The sequence below is a fragment of the Pantherophis guttatus genome, chromosome 1 (assembly GCF_059756535.1).
Source record: "Pantherophis guttatus breed Tessera chromosome 1, ASM5975653v1, whole genome shotgun sequence".
NCBI classification, from domain to species: domain Eukaryota; kingdom Metazoa; phylum Chordata; class Lepidosauria; order Squamata; family Colubridae; genus Pantherophis; species Pantherophis guttatus.
This window is the reverse complement of record NC_142063.1, coordinates 269,422,458-269,441,586: the sequence shown is the minus strand read 5'-3', so window position 1 is coordinate 269,441,586 and position 19,129 is coordinate 269,422,458. Positions and strand designations below refer to the sequence as shown.

At 39.8% G+C, this 19,129-nt stretch overlaps 1 protein-coding gene across 1 annotated transcript in view; it reads right to left on the bottom strand.

Annotated features, from left to right (window-relative positions):
- Positions 1–5,674, bottom strand: part of IGF2R (insulin like growth factor 2 receptor) — an 84,615-nt gene extending 78,941 nt beyond the window's left edge. Inside the window, exon 1 of the mRNA XM_034428528.3 lies at positions 5,237–5,674. Within this exon, the coding sequence (XP_034284419.2) occupies positions 5,237–5,394 (158 nt within the window). The 5' untranslated portion in view covers positions 5,395–5,674. The remainder of the gene's footprint in view (positions 1–5,236) is intronic.
- Between the last annotated feature and the right edge of the window lie 13,455 nt (positions 5,675–19,129).

Genomic DNA, 19,129 nt, shown 5'->3' with positions numbered 1-19,129 from the left:
TCTGCTGCGTGCGCTTGTCTTTCCGACACTGTCAGGGATCCAGCCAAGACTTATCTCCATTGCTGTCTAACTGCGGCTGCTCGGAAATGCCTGGCTCCTAGCCTATCTCTTCTCCTTCGGAAGACACCTGAGGCATTGCCAGAGGAGGGTCCTGGAGAGGGAGGCCTTGCCAACTCCTCTCCTTCACTTTCAGAGTCTTCTCCCTCCGATAAGACAGGCTCGGGGGTCGGAGTCACAACACTCTGTGAGCAGAAGGGAAGACGTGCGCTAAGGTGCAGGAATGGAGCTTCAATCTTCAGAATCGTTTCGTTTGTCCAGCCCAACACAAGGAGTTCACCTCCCCTCTGTGTATGAAAGGGAACTCCTGCACTGGGGCTAGAGGAATGAAGCTTGAATCTTTGCAATCCATGCATTATTTCTGCAGCCTGACAAAGTCAATGGGGAGGTTGGCATGGGAAATTGAAAGCTGCCAACACCTAGAGAAGTTTGCAAATGGTGATCAAATAATTGTGAGGATCTTGGCAACTGGTGTTAAGCATGAACAGATTGCCAAGTACTCACATCACCATTACCTGATTGGGGGAGGGGTTAGGAGTGGCAAGATGCTTTACAATGACTGAAAGTGCTTTACAGACTATAAAGTCTCCCTTTCCAAGCTGTTGTAACGTGAAACGGTAATTAAACGACTGATTGTAAGTCAAAGACTACCTGTAATTAAGTATTATTATTTACTCTTTTATTTGCAGGGCTTCTATGGCACTCTAACAAAAATTAAATTTTTAAATTAAACATATTTAACTGTATTGGACCAAAAATATTCAATTACCTGTTTTGATCATTGTGTTACATACGAAACATATTTGTTAAACTGTCAGGTTGCTATAAATTCATTCTATCTTTGGATGAGAAGAAGTGACAATAAGAAAACTCTTGTATCTTCCAAGGGTAGGTTTTAATCTCTGATCTCATACTGCTTGTCTGTAACTCCTCTCCTGAGCTTGAAATGTCTTTTCAGGGTATGCATAGCCCCATCTGCTCTGTAGTTCTAATCTCAGGAGAAGGCTTTCCTTGAGTTTGCCATGTAATGTTTACAAGGTACTAAAAACTTTAAAAAGTTCTCAAAACTGTAAAGATTTTTTAACTTCCCTTCCAGCTCAGAACAAAGATAGATTTGTGAAAGTAACATAGAGTCACTTTGGCAAATGAACCTTGATGATTATGCTACAATGACCAAATTCATATATCATATATAAGCCATTATGTAGTTGGTCTGAATCAAACTTAGCATACTGCATGAAACTAGTAGCTGAGGTTTGCTTCAATGGCATGTTTTCACCAACCCCAAACAAGTTATATTATTACTGTAATGAACTCAACAGATGAAATCTTGATTTTTTTAAAAGTGGTATATTTATTTCTTGGCCAATCCAATCAATTGATTGATGATGGAAGGCTGTAGAAATTCATTTTGCTATTTTGGAGGATAATAGTACCAGGAAGATTGATTGCCCCCCTAGATTGTTATATAAATATAGAACATAAAATTAACAATTTTAAAGTCATAATTACCATCTTGAAAAATCATTACATGTATTAACTAAGCAATTATTCAGTTATTAGTGTTCCAAGGCAGCTGAGCTGAATAGCAGCCAATTTATTATTGAGGCATCAATAGAGGCTCGTTGTGCCAATGGAGCTGTTCATGGCACACCACGAGGCTCGTCATCTCACCGGTGAAACCGCTTGCGGCACAAGGCTGCAAGGCTTGTTGCACAGTGGAGCCGCTCGCATCAGAATGCTGGAAGGTTCGTTGTGCTGGTGGAGCCACTTGTGTCAGAATGCCACAAGGCTGGTTGTGCTGGTGGAGCCACTTGCAGCTGGATGCTGCGTGGCGTGTTGTGCCATCGCATGCATGAGTGGCGGCACCAGCGAGATGAGCCTCGCAATGTTCTGCCGCGAGTCACTCCATTGGCACAAGCCTCGTTGCATTATCCCTCCAGCTGCTCCACCAGTGTGACGAGCCTCGTTGCGCCAGTAGAGCCACTGACAGCAGAATGATACTAAGCAGGATTAATTGAGCTCTTACTCTCTCCATTCTTAATGCAATTCTATATACTTTAAGAAACAAGTTCTCCTATACGTAAGCCCCTGGAAATACGTAAGATCCCCGACTTCCGGGTATTTCGCTGTGCACTGAAGACCCTGTTGTTCCGCCAGGCTGGGCTATCGACATGATAATTTTAAATTGGGGTATTTTAAATTTCTGGGGTTTTAAATGGAGCCAAATTTATTTAATAATTTTAAATTTTAAATTGATGTTTGTCTTGTGTTTTTAAATAGGCTGTACACCGCCCTGAGTCCTTCGGGAGAAGGGCGGTATAGAAATAAAATTATTATTATTATTATTATTATTATTATTATTATTATTATTATTATTATTATTATTATTATTATTATACTACATACGTATGCATACATACACTCCAACAGCTACAACTTCTGAAACATCTTTTGTGTGCTTGAAAATTAATCACGTTCAAGTCTCCAAGTAATACCAGTACTTTAGCCTGGGAAGTTAGAAAAATATCCCAGAAGAAGGCAAACCTCTGTAGTGCTGCTAAGAATATTAATGGATACTTCCATGAAGACTTCACTAAGACTTGAACTCAACTTGAAGATGTTTGTTTTCCCTTTCCATCTCTATAAAGAAATTACATATAATTTATTTGGAATATAAACCCCACAAAATTCTATGGTATGTAGATCATTAATTTTTCTTTTTGAAACGCTGTAATTCCTTAGTTCGGGGCAGTCAGGGCAACTGAACGCAGCTGAGCGTTCACTGGCTAGATGCCCTTCCTGACATCTACAGGGAGTTTGCCGCAGATATTTTCTCTTTGCATCCTGAGAAACATCTGCTATTACCTAGGGTTGAACTCTCAACCCTCTGAATGGGAGGTGAGCATCTTCCCCACTAGGCTACCACACCGCTCAGATCTTAATTTGATTAATAAATAATAAATATAACTGTGCTACAAATAGTGATGGAATGAGAAAAAAATTTCAGGAAATTCTAAATTAAGAGCAGGTCAGAAAATTGGCTTCTATTTTTATGAACAAATTAAGACATTGGACAATAGCTCTGTGCAATATAAGCATTGTTGATGTCTAGTAATGACCAACCAACAAAAATAAGCTTTTCTCCCAACTAAGACACAGACTTCTGAATCATGACAAAATAATACACAGCTAAAAGGGTATCATTTTGCATGAGCTTAATTTGCATTAGATTAATGTAACCTTTAATGAAAAAAAATATAATTGTAGACAGACTATGATTAAAGAGAATTGGCTTGGATTTTTGCTGTTTTTAATTCTTAGATTATATGCTATTCAGAACCAATTGAAAGAGATAAAATAAATAAAACAATGAGCTAATTAGTTTCTAATGCTCATAATAGATTAGTTGAAATACCTTCACTGGAAAGACAATAGTTATGTTCTCCAAAGTATCATTTGGAGATTCCAAGTGGCTTACATGAACTTGTTATAAAGGAGACCCAAATATTTTTGTCAAAAATTTAAATATATATTTCATTTTAGTTATGAAAGGAATCATACAAAGTTCTATATCACTTATGAAAAAAACATTTGTCTGCTGCTGTTGGTACCTTAGATATTGCTCTGAAGGGAGAAAGAATTCACAATTAAATGTTGCATTCAGAGAAAGTGAAAATGAAGAAAACCAAAAGTCCAGGTTGCATTTACTAGTGGTGCAGTCTTTATATGTTTTTAACAATTATACATTACCATAAGTGCTTCATTTACACTTGCTTATGTATGAAATAAAGCAAGCACAACATACATTTCCAGTGCTCTTCTACACAGTGGGTATAATTTCTTTGGTACTGCCTTAGACTATACTACTGAGGAAGCAGAGATTTCATATTAATCTGAGGACCCAGATTGTTGGGGGCAATATGCTGACTCTGTAAACCGCTTAGAGAGGGCTGTAAAAGTAGCTATATTCTAAACTAACCAGAGTCTGGGATTATGCCTTCCAGAAAAAGATTGTGGCTCAGTAGGAGAGTGCATGTAATACATTCTTACCATCATCAGGAAAAGTTGAGAAAATTTCCTGTCTATCACTCTGTTGCTCGTTTTAATGGACTATTTAAGCTATATTGTACTGTAGTATGAAGCAGCTTCAGCTAACCTTTCACCTTAATATAACAGATAATGGTCCCCTATTTACATACACCTGGTTCACATAACATGCTGAATTATGTGTTTCTTATGGTTATCACATGGTTTATTTAGCATGTTGTAAAAACCCAGCTGACCCAGGTATTACATTGGCTAAACTAACTATAACTGAACATATTGCATAAACTCAGCCAAACACACTGAACTAGAGGCCATTCATCAGCAACCCAAGAAATCCCAGCAGAGTTTTTAGAGCCAGTTCATTCTCTTATGTGAAAGGTACTTTCTTTCACCCCAATCTCTTTTCTTTTGCCTAACTTGGGAAAGAAACAGGTTTTTCTTGCTGTTTAGGTTCACAACAGCCCCTATATTTAAAGACTGTTTTGAACAACCCTGATCTCTAAACCACAAAGCATTTAGGTACTGTTTGTCAGTATGCTTAGAGGAAACCTGAACAAAGAAATTAATAGCACTCCGCAATAGCGTTTAATAAGAAAAATACTACACAAACATGTATTAAGCTTAGGAATTTTGTGCGGGTTAAATTTAGGAGAGGGCACCATTTAAAGAAATGACAGCAGCTGTTACACCTCAGTGAAAGTCATTACAATCACTGCCTCCAAAATAGTATTATACTATAGCGAATGACATGCAGCAAGCTTTTCGGGGAAACCAAGTTGTTGAACAAGGGGGTGATGCTGGTTATCTGAAACGCCAACTTTGTTCGGTTACTGTAAAAGGTCGCTTTTTCAATCGCAGTTCCTCTTAATTTAATCATGGGGTAAATCAGAGGAAGCGTAAAAAGGCAATTTGGAAATCTAAATGCGAAAGCACTCTTAAGGAAGTCATGCAAATGCGCATTTAAGGTTTCAACATGTCCACACTGCCTGCCAAAGAGAAAACGACTAGAGAAAACGACGGTCACAACCCGGGACAATTTCCTTCGCAAACCATCCCTTCCCACAATGCTCCCGCGGAGCTGCAGCTGTCCCAAGCAAAGAGCAGAGTTCCCGGAGGGCTGGGCGCTTACTTGCATAGAGCCTGGTAACTGAAGGCGTCCTGGGCCGCTATGGTAGTGGAGAGGTCTCCCTTCTGGCCCGGGAGGAGAAGCAAGAAGAGGGCAGGCAGCCAGCGGAGCCGGAGGGCAGCAGCCCCGCAAGCTGCGGCGAACGCGACGGCGCGTCCCATGGCAGGCCGAGGGAAAGCTCCGCGAAGGTTACTCGGCTAACATGAGCGAGCAGAAAGCGAGAAAGCGCACTGGCGGAGGAGTCATGTGACTCGCTCTCGCCCTCCCCTCCGTCCGCGCAGCGCCGGGTCACCTGACAAACCCGGAACTTGTCACGTGCTGGTAGTCATGTGAGGTGAGGCGCGAGGGTGATGGAAGCGCGCGCGGGTGGGGCAGGGAGGAGAAGGCAGGTGGCGCAATCAGGGGAGGGGCGCCTCCTCGCGCTTCTTTGAACGGGCCCTCGGGCTCCCTCGCCTGGGCGCGGCTTTGGTTGGCGCGGTTTAGATTAGAAGGAAAAAAATCGCCTCGGCTGGGAAGGGCTCGTTGGTGCCTGCGACGGCCATCTCTTGACACGGGGAACGAGGAAGACTTAGAACATACTTAGAATAATTATATTGTTGCTTTAAATGTACACCAGTCGGTATATATTAAAATGAATTCTTGTTGCCTACAGCTCTCAAAGGGTCACTCTTCCAATATACACTGCATAAACATGACAAATGTGCATATACCCACATATATGACACACAGAAAAAGCACGGTCTAGTTCGGATGTATTACATGTACATAGCAAGAAAAGCAAATCTTGCCAGTTTACCAGACGGCATAGGGAACAAAGCTGTTACAGAATCTAGTAGTCCTGCCAGAAATACTTCGAAACTTCCTCCCAGAGGGGAGCAATAGAAACAAACCATAAAGTGGGTATGTGGGGTTTCTAACAATGCTTTGATATCTAAGCACCTATGGGTTATAAGCAGTATCAGTGGGTTGTCCCCGGTTCGGACCGGTTCTGTAGAACTGGTAGTAAAACCGGAGGGAGGCTCCACCCACTGACCCTAACATCATCAGAAGCGATCTGCGCATGCGCAAGAAGCAAGGCATGTGCGCGAGCAAAGGGATCGCACGTGGCCAACCCCATTGTGAACTGGTAGTAAAGGTAAATAGAACCCACCCCTGAGCAATATCCTGAATGGGAAGCAAGCTTCCTATAATCTCAGCTGTCCTTATCACTCTCTGTATGGACTTTCTATCTGAGGCACTGCTGCCACCAAAACAAACAGTGATGCGGTTTGTTAAAACACTCTCAATCGTGCCTCTGTAAAAAGCGGTCAGGACAGAAGGAGAGAGATGTGCTCTCCTCATCCAAGGCAGAAATGCAGATGCTGGTTTGCACAAAAGATGCATGAAGGAGCGAGCCGCAGGCTTAAAGAGAGATTCAGCTCTGTGGGGAAGACATTGCTCCAGAAGGCGAATCTCACTTCTGTTGAATAATTAAAAGAATAGTGCAGATTGAACATACTTTAAAATTAGGAGTAGTGCTTGATTATTGCTAGCCCCATTTTAGTAGACTGGTATTTTGTTTCTTAGGGCGGCGGGTCAGATGCCCCTGCAATGTCCCAGCGGGAGGTACAAACATAATTTCCTCCTATAATTGGTATTTGAAGGAATATTGCCCCTAGATGCCTCAAAATTATTATTTGTTTGAACTATCCTTTACAAAGTAACACCATCCAAGTTAGTGGCCGTCATTTATTTGAGTTAGCTGAATTGTAGCCCCATGGGAGATAGACAGCAAGTAAATTTAACAAATATAATAATTATGTGCTGTATGAAGAGGTCCAACCAGTCACCATCATGTGACTTTTGTCCATGTGATCACAAATGGATAATGTATTATATTACAGTACTTATTAATTTAATTATTAATTTATTATTATTATTAATATAAAACAAATAATTCCCTCAACACTGTCAAACTATTTACTAAGTCTGCACTACTATTAATCTTCTCATCGTTCCCACCACCCATCTCCTTCCACTTATGACTGTATGACTGTAACTTTGTTGCTTGGATCCTTACGATTGATATTGTTTTCTGATTGCTTATTTGTAACCTATGAGTATCATTAAGTGTTGTACCTTATGATTCTTGGTTAACGTATCTTGTCTTTTATGAACACTGAGAGCATATGCATCAAAACAAATTCCTTGTGTGTCCAATCACACTTGGCCAATAAAAGAATTCTATTCTGTTCTATTCATTTAGGGGTTTTTCCTACACTGAAGCTGGGCATTATATATTGAATAGGACACTTTGGTTAGGAACCATTTGCATAACACCTGTGATGTATAAATCTATTTGTTTGCATAACATGCTAAGGTGCAATGTGATTTGCTTCTTTGTGACCTTTGAAGTGTATAAACAAAAGACATACAGTTTATATAAACATCCTCACAATATGTTCAATTACAGTATATTTAATAAGTATGTGTTTTTTGGCTTTTCTCATCTTTGGATCTTTGCCAGCACATTTCTTTGATTCAGTCTAGTGTACTATAATGCAAGCAACATGGTGTTGGTTCTTGATAATTACATTTTTGCAACAGCATTCTGTCCCTTATAGAAAACAATTGGGCAAGCAACATTTGTACACATCTGTGTCCTTTTTTGCCTCTTGTCTGGATATTGTGGAAAACATGTATACCTATACAATGAGCCGTGGAGGCGCAGTGGTTAGAGTGCAGTAATGCAGGCTACTTCTGCTGATCACCAGCTGCCAGCACCTTGGCAGATCGAATTCCACCAGGCTCAAGGTTGACTCCGCCTTCCGTCGTTCCTAGGTCAGTAAAATGAGGACCCAGATTTTGAGGGCAATATGCTGACTATGTAAACCACTTAGAGAGAGCTATAAAACACTATGATATATATAAGTCTAAGTGCTAATGCTATACAATACTGGTTTCCAAGAAGACGGAGCAAAGATAAAATAGTAGATCTAACTGCCTGAAAGTTAAAAAAATTCATGAAGATGCTGATGGGCTCAGTATTTCTAGGTGGGGTGGGTGGACAGGATATCAAGGTTACACACAAATGGTTAGAATGTATTTGTTTTCCTAGAATCATTTGGGTGCCCTTTAATGCCTTTTAGTGATGGCCTTCTAGTTAGCTGTTTATACAAACATAAATTAGGCAATCTGCATTTTTCCATGCTGTATTTTGAAATTTGTCAACAGAAAATACCCATATGAGTTTCTCAACAATAAAATAACTATACTGTAATATACATTTCAGAATAGCATGTTTTATATGTTCTCAGGTTGAGAATTTTCTTGAGAATTCTTGAATTCTTGAGAATATTAGAGTTGTGGTATCTCCAAATTCCAGGATGCCTAGCTAGGAATCTTATGCAACATTTGTGAGAATTTCCATTTAACCTCAGAGAATGCTTTCACTGAATTCTGCCATTCTTGACTTTGTTCAAGAATAAAAAGGCTTACAGAAGAAAAGCATTATTATGAAATCAAGGCATGTACTAGTAAAATCCCATGAAAAATTGGGGGCAAACTACAGCCCTTTCAGGAGGCTGTAAAAATATTTCAAATTATGTCATTCTTTTTCCTTCACTTTTTGAAATCTTTTTTTTTCCTAGTTATTTGTAAATACATTAATCATGGTGAATTACCTCCTTCATTGTGCAATTCCTGTTGTACTTTGAATCTGTTTTTTGAATCTGGATAAATCATATTTGTATAAGTAATTAAATCCGTTTTAATATAATTGTACTTAGACTAAAAGGCATTTGATGGTAAATTGCATCCAGTTTTGGTTGCCATGATATAAAAAATATGTTGAGATTCTAGAAAGAGTGCAGAGAAGAGCAACAAAGATGATTAGAGGACTGAAGGCTAAAACATATAAAGAATGGTTGCAGGAGTTGAGTATGTCTAGTTTAATGAAAAGAGGGACTGGAGATGACAAGATAGCAGTTTTCCAATATTTAAGAGACTTCTACAATAAGAGGGGGTCAACCTATTCTCTAAAGCACCTGAAGGCGGAACAAGAAGCAATGGATGGAAAGTTAATCAAGGAGAGAACCAACCTAGAATAAAGGAGAAATTTCCTAACAGTTAGAACAATTAATTAGTGTAGCAACTTGCTTCCAGAAGTTGTGGGTGCTGCAATATTGGAGATTTTTAAGAAGAAATTGGACAATCATTTGTCTGAAATGGTGTAGGATTTCATGCCCAAGCAGGGGGTTGAACTCGAAGACTTCTAAGTGTCAGACTTTGATGCTATCTCATAATAAATGAATTTCCAAACTGCCAATCTTTAAGGAAATCTTCTCTTTAATTGAGCACAGCAACCGGATCATGACTTGATGCGGATAAGACTGACCTTTTGCCCCCCAATCCCTCCCTTTCCGATCCCCAATTATCTGCTTCTCATTGGCTATCTTCCAAGTCACTCCACTGACTTCTTGTCTCGTCATTTCACAGGAATGTCTCCCCCCTCCTCATTTCCACGACGACCGGGCTTCAAAGGAATTTAGCAGGCAAAAGTTAAGGGCTTATCTCTCTCCTCTCTATGCCAGTGGTGAGACGCTGACACTAAGTCTTCCAACGCTGTTATGTTATTCTATTAAGTCAGGGGTGTCAAACTGGTGGCCCTGTGGGCCGGATGCATCACATGCAGGCCATGCCCACCCCAGCTCTGTGAAGGGGAAAAACATTGGGATGTCATGTGACAGCAACATGAAGTTAATGATAACATTTGTGGATTTATTCTGGATTTTAAGAGATTCTAGATTTTTAGCAGGTTTTGTCTTATAGATATATCTCTTCAAATTATTCTCTTTTGTTTCTTTGTATTATTGTTAGTCTATTAGCTAGACCACCTTCTTCCATTACTGATATTCTATTGGAGATCTTATTCATTTTGTCATCCATGATAGTCAACTATAGTACACAAGGGGGAAAATAAATGGCAACAACATTCCTATGAAATATGCAAAATGGTGAAATCTTGTTCATACTGACACTAATCACTCTCTCTCTCCATCGCCTTTTACCTTGGGAAAACAGTCTTGTTTTTTCTATTACCATATATTGCTTTGAACATTACCTTATGTTCTATAAACTTCTCACATCTTTCTTTTTGAGGATCTCGTCAACTCCATCCAATCAGGACATTTTCAGTCTTCCCTTCCTCTCAACCTATTCACTTTTTTTTCTAATGCTTGTTTTGCAACTTGACCCTCACTGTCATAACCAAGTGACAGTGTACTTTTTTTGTACTCATTTGGTTACTCTAGTCTGCCATTCGTTCCTGGAAAAACAGGAGTGGCAAAATACAGTAGGTCTCAAGAAGTCATAGGAATGGCTAGATTCTCACTGAGTTTATTAACAGTATGTACTGAAACAGTAAAGGGGGAACTTAGATTACAAAAAAATTGACAACTGGGTATGTTGTAAGCAGGAAAGTGTACAGAATTTATTTCCTGCTTCTCGGGAAGTTATCCCCAGTGAATGCAGCCATTACAGAAAACAATATGATAGCAGTACAAGAATTGCATAGGTTTATTGATTCAGAGCTTCAACACAATTGTGTCTTTAATACATTTCTCAGTCCAATTTATGAAAGGTATACATAGCTGATCAACACAATCTTCCCAAAATAAACAAAGAGGCTATCTAAGTTAGTAATTTGTTATAAAAAATTGTCATACAGTTCCATGATTTCAAAAATGTTTCCTAAGGTGAAAAACTTAGTGAGAAAAATAGCAAGAAAGATAGCAAAGTATAGACTGGAGAAGCTTTTGTAAACTAAGTGCATCCATGAGTACTCATGCACACACATTATTAATTACCAGAGCTGCTTTTATTCTATTTAATAAATCCATGAAAAATGCTGTTCTGTGTTCTTATAATCAGTCTGGAATTGAATGGGGAGTACTGAACTTTCCAAAAATAATTGCAGAATTGGAAAGCAATCTGCATGGGCAATGCTACCTTATTCAAAACATTTTATTAAAAACACTTTCATTCAGCAGGAAAATGCAGCTGAAATTAAAAGTGCAAGGCAAAAATAGTAGGGAGAACAGCATTCAGTGCAAAGTCCAAGCCATCAGTTTGCACAATGAAACGATAATTCATTGTGAAAAGGACAATGTTTCAAATTCTGGAATGCTTTTTAAACCTCAAAAGTTTACTTAAACCCTTTCTTTGTAAGTTGAAGTCATGCAAACTCCAGTACAAAACACATGAGAAAGTTTTTTTAAAATCTCCAAAAATGCTGTTCATCTTTGACATTTCTTGAAGACTATTAGCATAAGATGGAATTTATTTCAGCAGAATCTGTCTTAATTCCTTAAGAAATCCTTTGGCCTAAATAACTGGGTGGGCAAAACCACTTTAAAAAAAAAAGTATATAGGTCATGTTTTCATAGTTTTTCCCAAACATTCCTGACACAGTTGGACAGTTGGCTCACTGTGTGGTTGGAAGAAATTTCCATCTGGGTTGTTCCAAGTGGGGAGATATATACTAGAAACATGGAGACTGCTTGAAAACATGATTTAATGGTGGACAGAACCACATAGTTTTGAGGTCCTGGGCAAAAAAGCACATGGGTGAGAGAGTGAGATTTATACCCTTTGAATTTGAGCTTGTATTCTGATTGGTTATCAGACTCCCATGTGGCCATGCAGGGGTAACTTTGTAGATTGTCTTTTGAATCCCAGGCTTGGTTGAGCCTTTCTGGTTGATGTAATCTCCCCAGGTGCCATGTGGTGAGTTCTGTTGCTAGATGGGTAGAGGGCTAATCCTATCTTTGTTGGATCTTGGGTGAGGGCATTTGCTTATGAATAGACCTAGCTATCTCTTTAACTCTTAAGTGCTGACATCTGCTGTGGGCTATTGAGGAGGGTGGGGGCTATTAAAACTGATTGCTTTCTGCCTAAAATTGCTTCCTGCCTAAAAAACATGTTTCTCCATTTCTCATCCAGAGAAATGTGATATTCTGCCTTTTTAACATTTCCTAGAACCATGATGGCGAACCTATGGCACGCGTGCCACAGGCGGCACGTGGAGCCATGTTGCCTGGCACACCAGCTCAGCTCCGATGCGCATGCGTCAGAGTCTCTGGAGGCTGGGGACAGCAAAAAAGTCACTTCCTGTCCAACCAGAAGTTGGGAAACGGGCCGTTTTGGGCCTCTGAGGGGGTGGGGAAGGCTGTTTTCGCCCTCCCCAGATGCATAGAGAGGATCTGGAGCCAGGTGAGAAAGAAAAACGGGCCTACCGGGCCATCGTGTGCTAGGAGCGGGGGGAAGGGGAGGTCACATGCACGGGGCGGGGTGCATAGAATTATGGGTGTGGGCACACGTGCACGCGAACCTCCCCCGCCCTCCCCCTTTCCTGGCACGCGATGGCAAAAAGGTTAGCCATCACTGTCCTAGAATATTACATTTTTCTAGGAGAGAGGTGGCTGCTAACTTCCTACAGTATCAGCCCTTCAATGTAAATCAGGCTTAGAAGTCAATGCCACATAAATCTGTACTTCTTTAACTGTACAGTAATAGTAACAAAATCTTACAAGACTTAATGTGCTTCCCCTCTCCCCTCCATCGTTGTATGAACTAGGCAGGGACCTAAGACATTTACACATATATTCTTGTCTCAGGTTCTCTTTAACTGTCCATTGCATTGGTAGTAGCTCTTATTTCTGTCCCTATGCCTAGAAAGAAATAAAAATGTTGTCTAAATATGCAGCAGGTCAGAATGCCCAAAAATACCTTGTTCATGAAATATCAAGAGTCAATTTGAAAAACTCAAAATCATTGCTATATGTTCAAATCTCCCCAACTTGTGTCAAAGGCTATTAAATATTAATATACGTCCTTTCTCCAAGTTAAATTGTAAGGTCCCTCCTCAAATCCAATTTAATAAACCCAATTTTAAATTTTTAAAAAACCAACTTTTTTGTTTTAGTTTTTTCAGATCAAAGTGAGTAGGGATCTTTAAAAGTGACAGAGTTCAACAATTTTAATTAATGAACGACTTTCTAAGAACCGTTATTTTTTATTGACAAAAGCATGAAAATGCAGATGCAGGAGATGGCAGAAGTCTACAAGATTCTTGATTTTGTATGTATGATACTTTGCAGCTGATTTGTGCAACAAAGTTTAGCAGAGCAAGATAGTACAAAGTACCTTAAATTGCTAGAATACAAACATAAACTGCAGTAATGCATTGGTATTCACATTTTTTTGTTTATTTTGTGGTATTGTGAATGCTTTTATTTCTGTAAAATAATCTGCAAGAATTATGTACCTAAAGCACTTTAAAACTCAAATTAACCAAGGGAACAGCTGTGGTATTTTATAACAAAGAAAAGAACTTATTAGCTCCAAGCTGCAGAGGTTCAACCACAGAAATCATACAAAAGGAGAAAAGGGGAATGACCATAGAAGAGGTATAAAATCTCTTCTCATCCCCATGCATCTCAGCTGTTCCAATTTTCTATAGATACAGTATTGAAGTAATTCAGCTAAATTATCTGTGGTGCCTTGAATGATGCCATCTCTCAGTTCATTAAACACAGAAATAATCATCTAATCCAGGAGTGTCAAACTGGCAGCCTGCGGGCCAGATGCATCACACACAGACCACACCCAGCCCAGCTCCGCAAAGTGGAAACCATCAAGATACGTCACATGATGGCAACATGACACCACGAGTTTGACACCTGTGATCTAATCTAAAGCTAATCCATTCCTGGAATACAATTGAAACTATAATGAACTCTTGCATGTTCCTTGGTGCAATCTGTAAATTTTCCAATTATCAGATGTTCTGGCAGTCTTCAAAAGCTTTGTTTAAACCTCTACATAAAATAGGTGAAGTTTTGGATACTTCAATCATGAATTCATTGGTGCCTATGATAGGTACTGCTTATAAGTATGAAGAATCCAAGAACATCACTCAAATACAACCTGTGAAAAACTCAGTTGGTTTCAGTGAAAAGTATAATTCACAATGAATGTTGGAAGGCTTAAAAACATCTGGAGAACCATCCTATCTGTCTGTTAGGTAGGAGTGAAATAGCATGGTCAGTGAAGTAGGAACAAATGATGAATCCTGGTGCCCCGTCAGTTGCTCGTTTTGGTCAAATTGAGTATCATTTTAATAATTGTAAATTCATCAATCTGCCCATTTATTAGTTGATGAGGAAAAAATAAAGTATTGGTTTAGAGCCATTTTGGTTTAGGCATCAGGTGAGAAATTAGGAGACTGAGTTCCAGTCTAGGCATGATGCTAGCTGGGTGACCTTGGGCCAGTCATTTTCTTTCAGCTGTCTATGAATGAGACAATGACAAACCACTACTGAATAACCTTGTAAAGAAATCTGCAGAGACTATTGTAAACAGTCCCAGGGAGTCAAAAACTACCTCAAAGACACACATGCACAAAGTGGTTTCCAGTGGGTGAGCTGGAACACAGAAAAAGTAGTTTCCGTTGTCAAGGAAGAATTGCCAAGATAAATGACAAGTGCTCTGGAGTCTCTTACAGCCAAGAAAACTAAATTTTACAACCTCATTAAACAAATTGATTGAAAGGGGGAAAGGAGATTAGGTCGCAGAATTCTTGGCAGCTGGATACTATACATTTATCTTAACCATTTATTTCTAAATTCTTTAGAAGCAGGATTCCTTGATTCTTTTGCTAAACCCCTGTTGATGCAATGGTGAGGGGTGTGTCCGCTTTCAGGTTTCATGTAGTTTGGCAGGTGATCATAGCAGTTTACTCAAGGCTAAGTAGCTAAATGACAAACAAGCAAAAGAGCACAAAGTCAGAATCTCTTGCAGATAAAGCTTGCCCAAGTAGTTTCACTTTCCACAGGAATATAGCAATAGCACTTAGATTTGTATACCGCTTCATAGTCCTTTATAGCCCTCTCTAAGTGGTTTACAGAGTCAGAATATTGCTCCCAACAATTTGGGGTCTCATTTTACCGACCTCGGAAAGATGGAAGGGTGAGTCAACCTTGAGCCTGGTGAGATTTGATCTGACAAACTGCTGACAGCTGGTGATCAGCAGAAGTAGAATGCAGTACATTCTAACCACTGTGCCACCACGGCTCCTATGCAGAAGAATAGTTAAAATACAATCCGAATCAAACCAGATTAATCAACCTGTTGAAAGGTCAGAGGGTAAAGGTTTCTTGTACAAACAGAATATACAGGAACAATATACCAAACCAAAGAAATTGGACGGTTGCTTCCAACAGAGAAATATGGGCCAGGACTGCCTCTTAAATGATGCTGCAACCAGTTAAGTTCAGTTAAGGTGGTCAGTTCCTTGCTTGGCAAAAGTGCCACATTAAGTGCCTTTGCTCTACTCTCCTGCTCTACTCATCGAACTTGAAGGCTGTACACCATCTTCTGACTTCTCCAGCTATTCTAATGGTTCCTGTATTTGATCAGCCTCAGGTGATTTCTGTCTTGGTGTCTTCTGAGCCTGACTGGTTCAGCTGGAGCAGTTTCATCAGAATCCGATTCAAATGAGTCCTGGGCCATGTCAGGTAGTAACTACTCATTTCCTTCATAAAGGAGGAATGTGCAGAAGTTCTGAATCTGTAATATTACACAAAGTACAATTCTCTTTCCTAGGCCCTGAGAAGTCCATTCCTCTAGAATTTTTAAAGGAGGGGAACAAAAAAGATGAGCTATGATAAGAGACGTGCTCAAAAAAGTAACTGAAAATGATTGAAATTGATAAGGAAGTCTTTGTCTCACTTTTCTCCATTTTCTCTTCTCTGGAAAAAAGAAAGTAAGAATAGAGAAGACCCCATTCTTCCACTGACTGATATAGGTTTATGTCCCATTCTCACTTAGAAAGTTTGATCAATTTTAGGTGCATTTTATCATGGAGCAGAAGATGGTACAGAACAACTGGTCTCAAGAGCATCCTTGGGTGGAGCAGGTCAAAATTTTGAGATGGTGACGATAGCTGCAAAATTACAGCTGTTCTTTTTTATATATATCACATGATGCATGTTAAAAAATGTCAAATTTTAATTGCACTGTTAAGGTTGCCATCTTGAGGTTTTTTTTAACTACCCCTCCCTGTGAATAACCATGGTTGATCCTTGGTAAATGCTGTAGCAGTGAACTAATTTGCAAATTCAAGAGGCCATTAATAGATATGGTTCAAGATGGTGTCACTGATGGCAGCCTTGGTGAAATGCTCTCTAATAGTTTGATGTTTCTATTATTTTCTATGACTTGCTGCAGATTACATATGATTAAATTACTTTGTATGTTCACTGAGAACTTATGCACCAGAGACAAATTCCTTGTGTGTCCAATCATACTTGGCCAATAAAGTGTTCTATATTCTGTTCTACTCTACTCTACTCTACTCTACTCTACTCTACTCTACTCTACTCTACTCTACTCTACTCTACTCTATTCCTTCAAGTGATTCTCTATAGCCAGGATGGCGAACCTGTGGCACGTGTGCCACAGGTGGCACTTAGAGCCGTATCTGTGGGCACGTGTGAGCATTGCCCTAGCTTAGTTCCAGCGTGCATCCGCGCACTGGCCAGCTGATTTTCGGGCCTTCTGGGCCCACTGGAAGTCGGGAAATGGGCCGTTTCCGGCCTCCAGAGGGCCTCCGGGGGTGGGGGGGAAGGTGGTTTTCACCCTCCCCGGGCTCCAAGAAAGCCTCTGGAGCCTGGGGAGGGCAAAAAACAGACCTACTGGGCCATCACGTGCCAAAAATGGGGGGAGCGGGAGGGGGTCCCGCACATATGCACAGAGGGGGCACATTGAATTATGGGTATGGGCACGCACGTGTGATACCCCCCCCCACGCTCCCCGCGCTTTTGGCACATGACAGCAAAAAGGTTAGCCATCATTGCTCTAAAATATATAATGTGAAAAAATAGTCAGATGTATGAATCTTACTCAGATTTAAGCTCTCAATTCTTTCTCTGGTTTTTTTTTTTTTTCAATTTGATTTATATGCCACCCTTCTCCGGAGACTCAGGGTGGCTTACAATGCGTTAAGCAATAGCCTTCATACTTTTGTATATTTATACAAAGTCAGCTTATTGCCCCCACAAACTGGGTCCTCAATTTACCTACCTTAGAAAGGATGGAAGGCTGAGTCAACCTTGAGCCTGGTGAGATTCGAACTTACAGTAATTGCAGACAGCTGGTGTTAATCACAATGCTATCAGTCTGCTGAGCCACCAGGCTCAGTGTTATTCCCGTTATTAGCCCTTTCCCTGTGTTAGCCCATTATTCTCAATGCAAAACATACTTAAGGAGTATACATGCATAATATTTCTGGTACCTGCGGAGTGTTCACATTAAAGCTATCATGGGTGTGTCACCAAGCGTCAGATGTGACCTAACTTGGGAAAAAATAAAGAGTTCTGTTTTTTCCTCTTCCCATATGAGTTCATGAGTTTTCTTCATTGCCAAACTGGCTCTGCTTGAACACTGACAAATAAAGATCAGCACTGGCCATTTGTCAAATTGCAAGCAGATCAAGATGTGTGGTTAATGTCTTCATTCTGCTGCTAGCTAAACTTTATTTTCCTGCTGTCACCATTTGGCAAGATGTTTCAGAACTTTACACCGGATTATGAAAGGTAAGTAATACTATATTCATTTGATGATTAAGTGATTTTGGATCCAAAGCATAGCCTGACTTATCCCTGCCAGAAAATGTTCCTTTTGGTCTGTTCTTGCACCACACCTTCTTACACATTTTTCTATTCTTGCACAATCTTCATGTATTATTTCTGCTATTGCAGATATTTACCTATGATTTTTTTTCTTATCTTTTACATTGGTGTGCATTAACAAAATAGTAAGTACAGAATTTCAGACACCTGTAATATAATGTCTTACATTTATAAAGATCTATTTTTCTGAGAAGAAAGATTGCCACACCATCAGATAATGTGAGTCCTTCAAAGCAGGTTATAAAAGGAGAAGAATACAAGGAGGGAGACAATTGTGCAAAATAAGAAATATCAGCTCTGTTTCTTTTCATTGTGTTTCATTGTTCAGTCTTGTTCAACTCGTGGGTGGGTGCACGCCTGATCTATGGCGAACCAGTAGCAACCGATCACTGCAGTGAATCAGTGGTGGGATTCAGCCAGTTCGCACCACTTCGGGAGAACCGGTTGTTAAATTTCTGAGCAGTTTGGTGAACTGGTTGTTGGAAGAAATCATTAGGGCAGAGAACCGGTTGTTAAATTAGTTGAATCCCACCACTGCAGTGAATGTATAAACTCATCTCATGAGCCATTTACCTTTTTAAAAATGTTATTTCATTTATTTCACTTTTCTTAAACTGCACTTCAGAAATCTGTATATGCATGCATTCACATCCCAAATAAGTGCATTAGTTCTTTGTTGCAAGGACATTCTGCCTTTTGTTATGAGCATCAAAGCTGACTTACATGAGGCTTCCTACATTTCATTCTCACAGCTATTTGTGAGATGAGGTGAGGCTGAGAAAGGGACAGACTAGTCCCTTGGCTTCCAATGAGCCACAAGGCTGAGTGGAAAAACTTGAAGTGGAAACCTCCCAGTCCTTCAACCAGTTCCTTGTTTGGTGATTCTTTTCACCAGGAAGTAATTTAGAAAAGCCAGATCAGGAGTCAGAAAGAAAAATGCTTGAACCGAGATGCTAGAATTCTAAGAAGCTCAGGAAAAAGTTATTTTTTCCGCTTTCCCTGTTTTTCTGTTACCTAAAAGCCAATACCAAAGTCAGACGACTAGATAAAGAGCCAGCATACCAAAACAATAATTAAAGAGAGGGAACAAGTAAGATGGTTAAGAACTGTTTCAAAACCCACTCTGTTTATAAATTTATCTATATAGATATCTACTGCAGGGGTG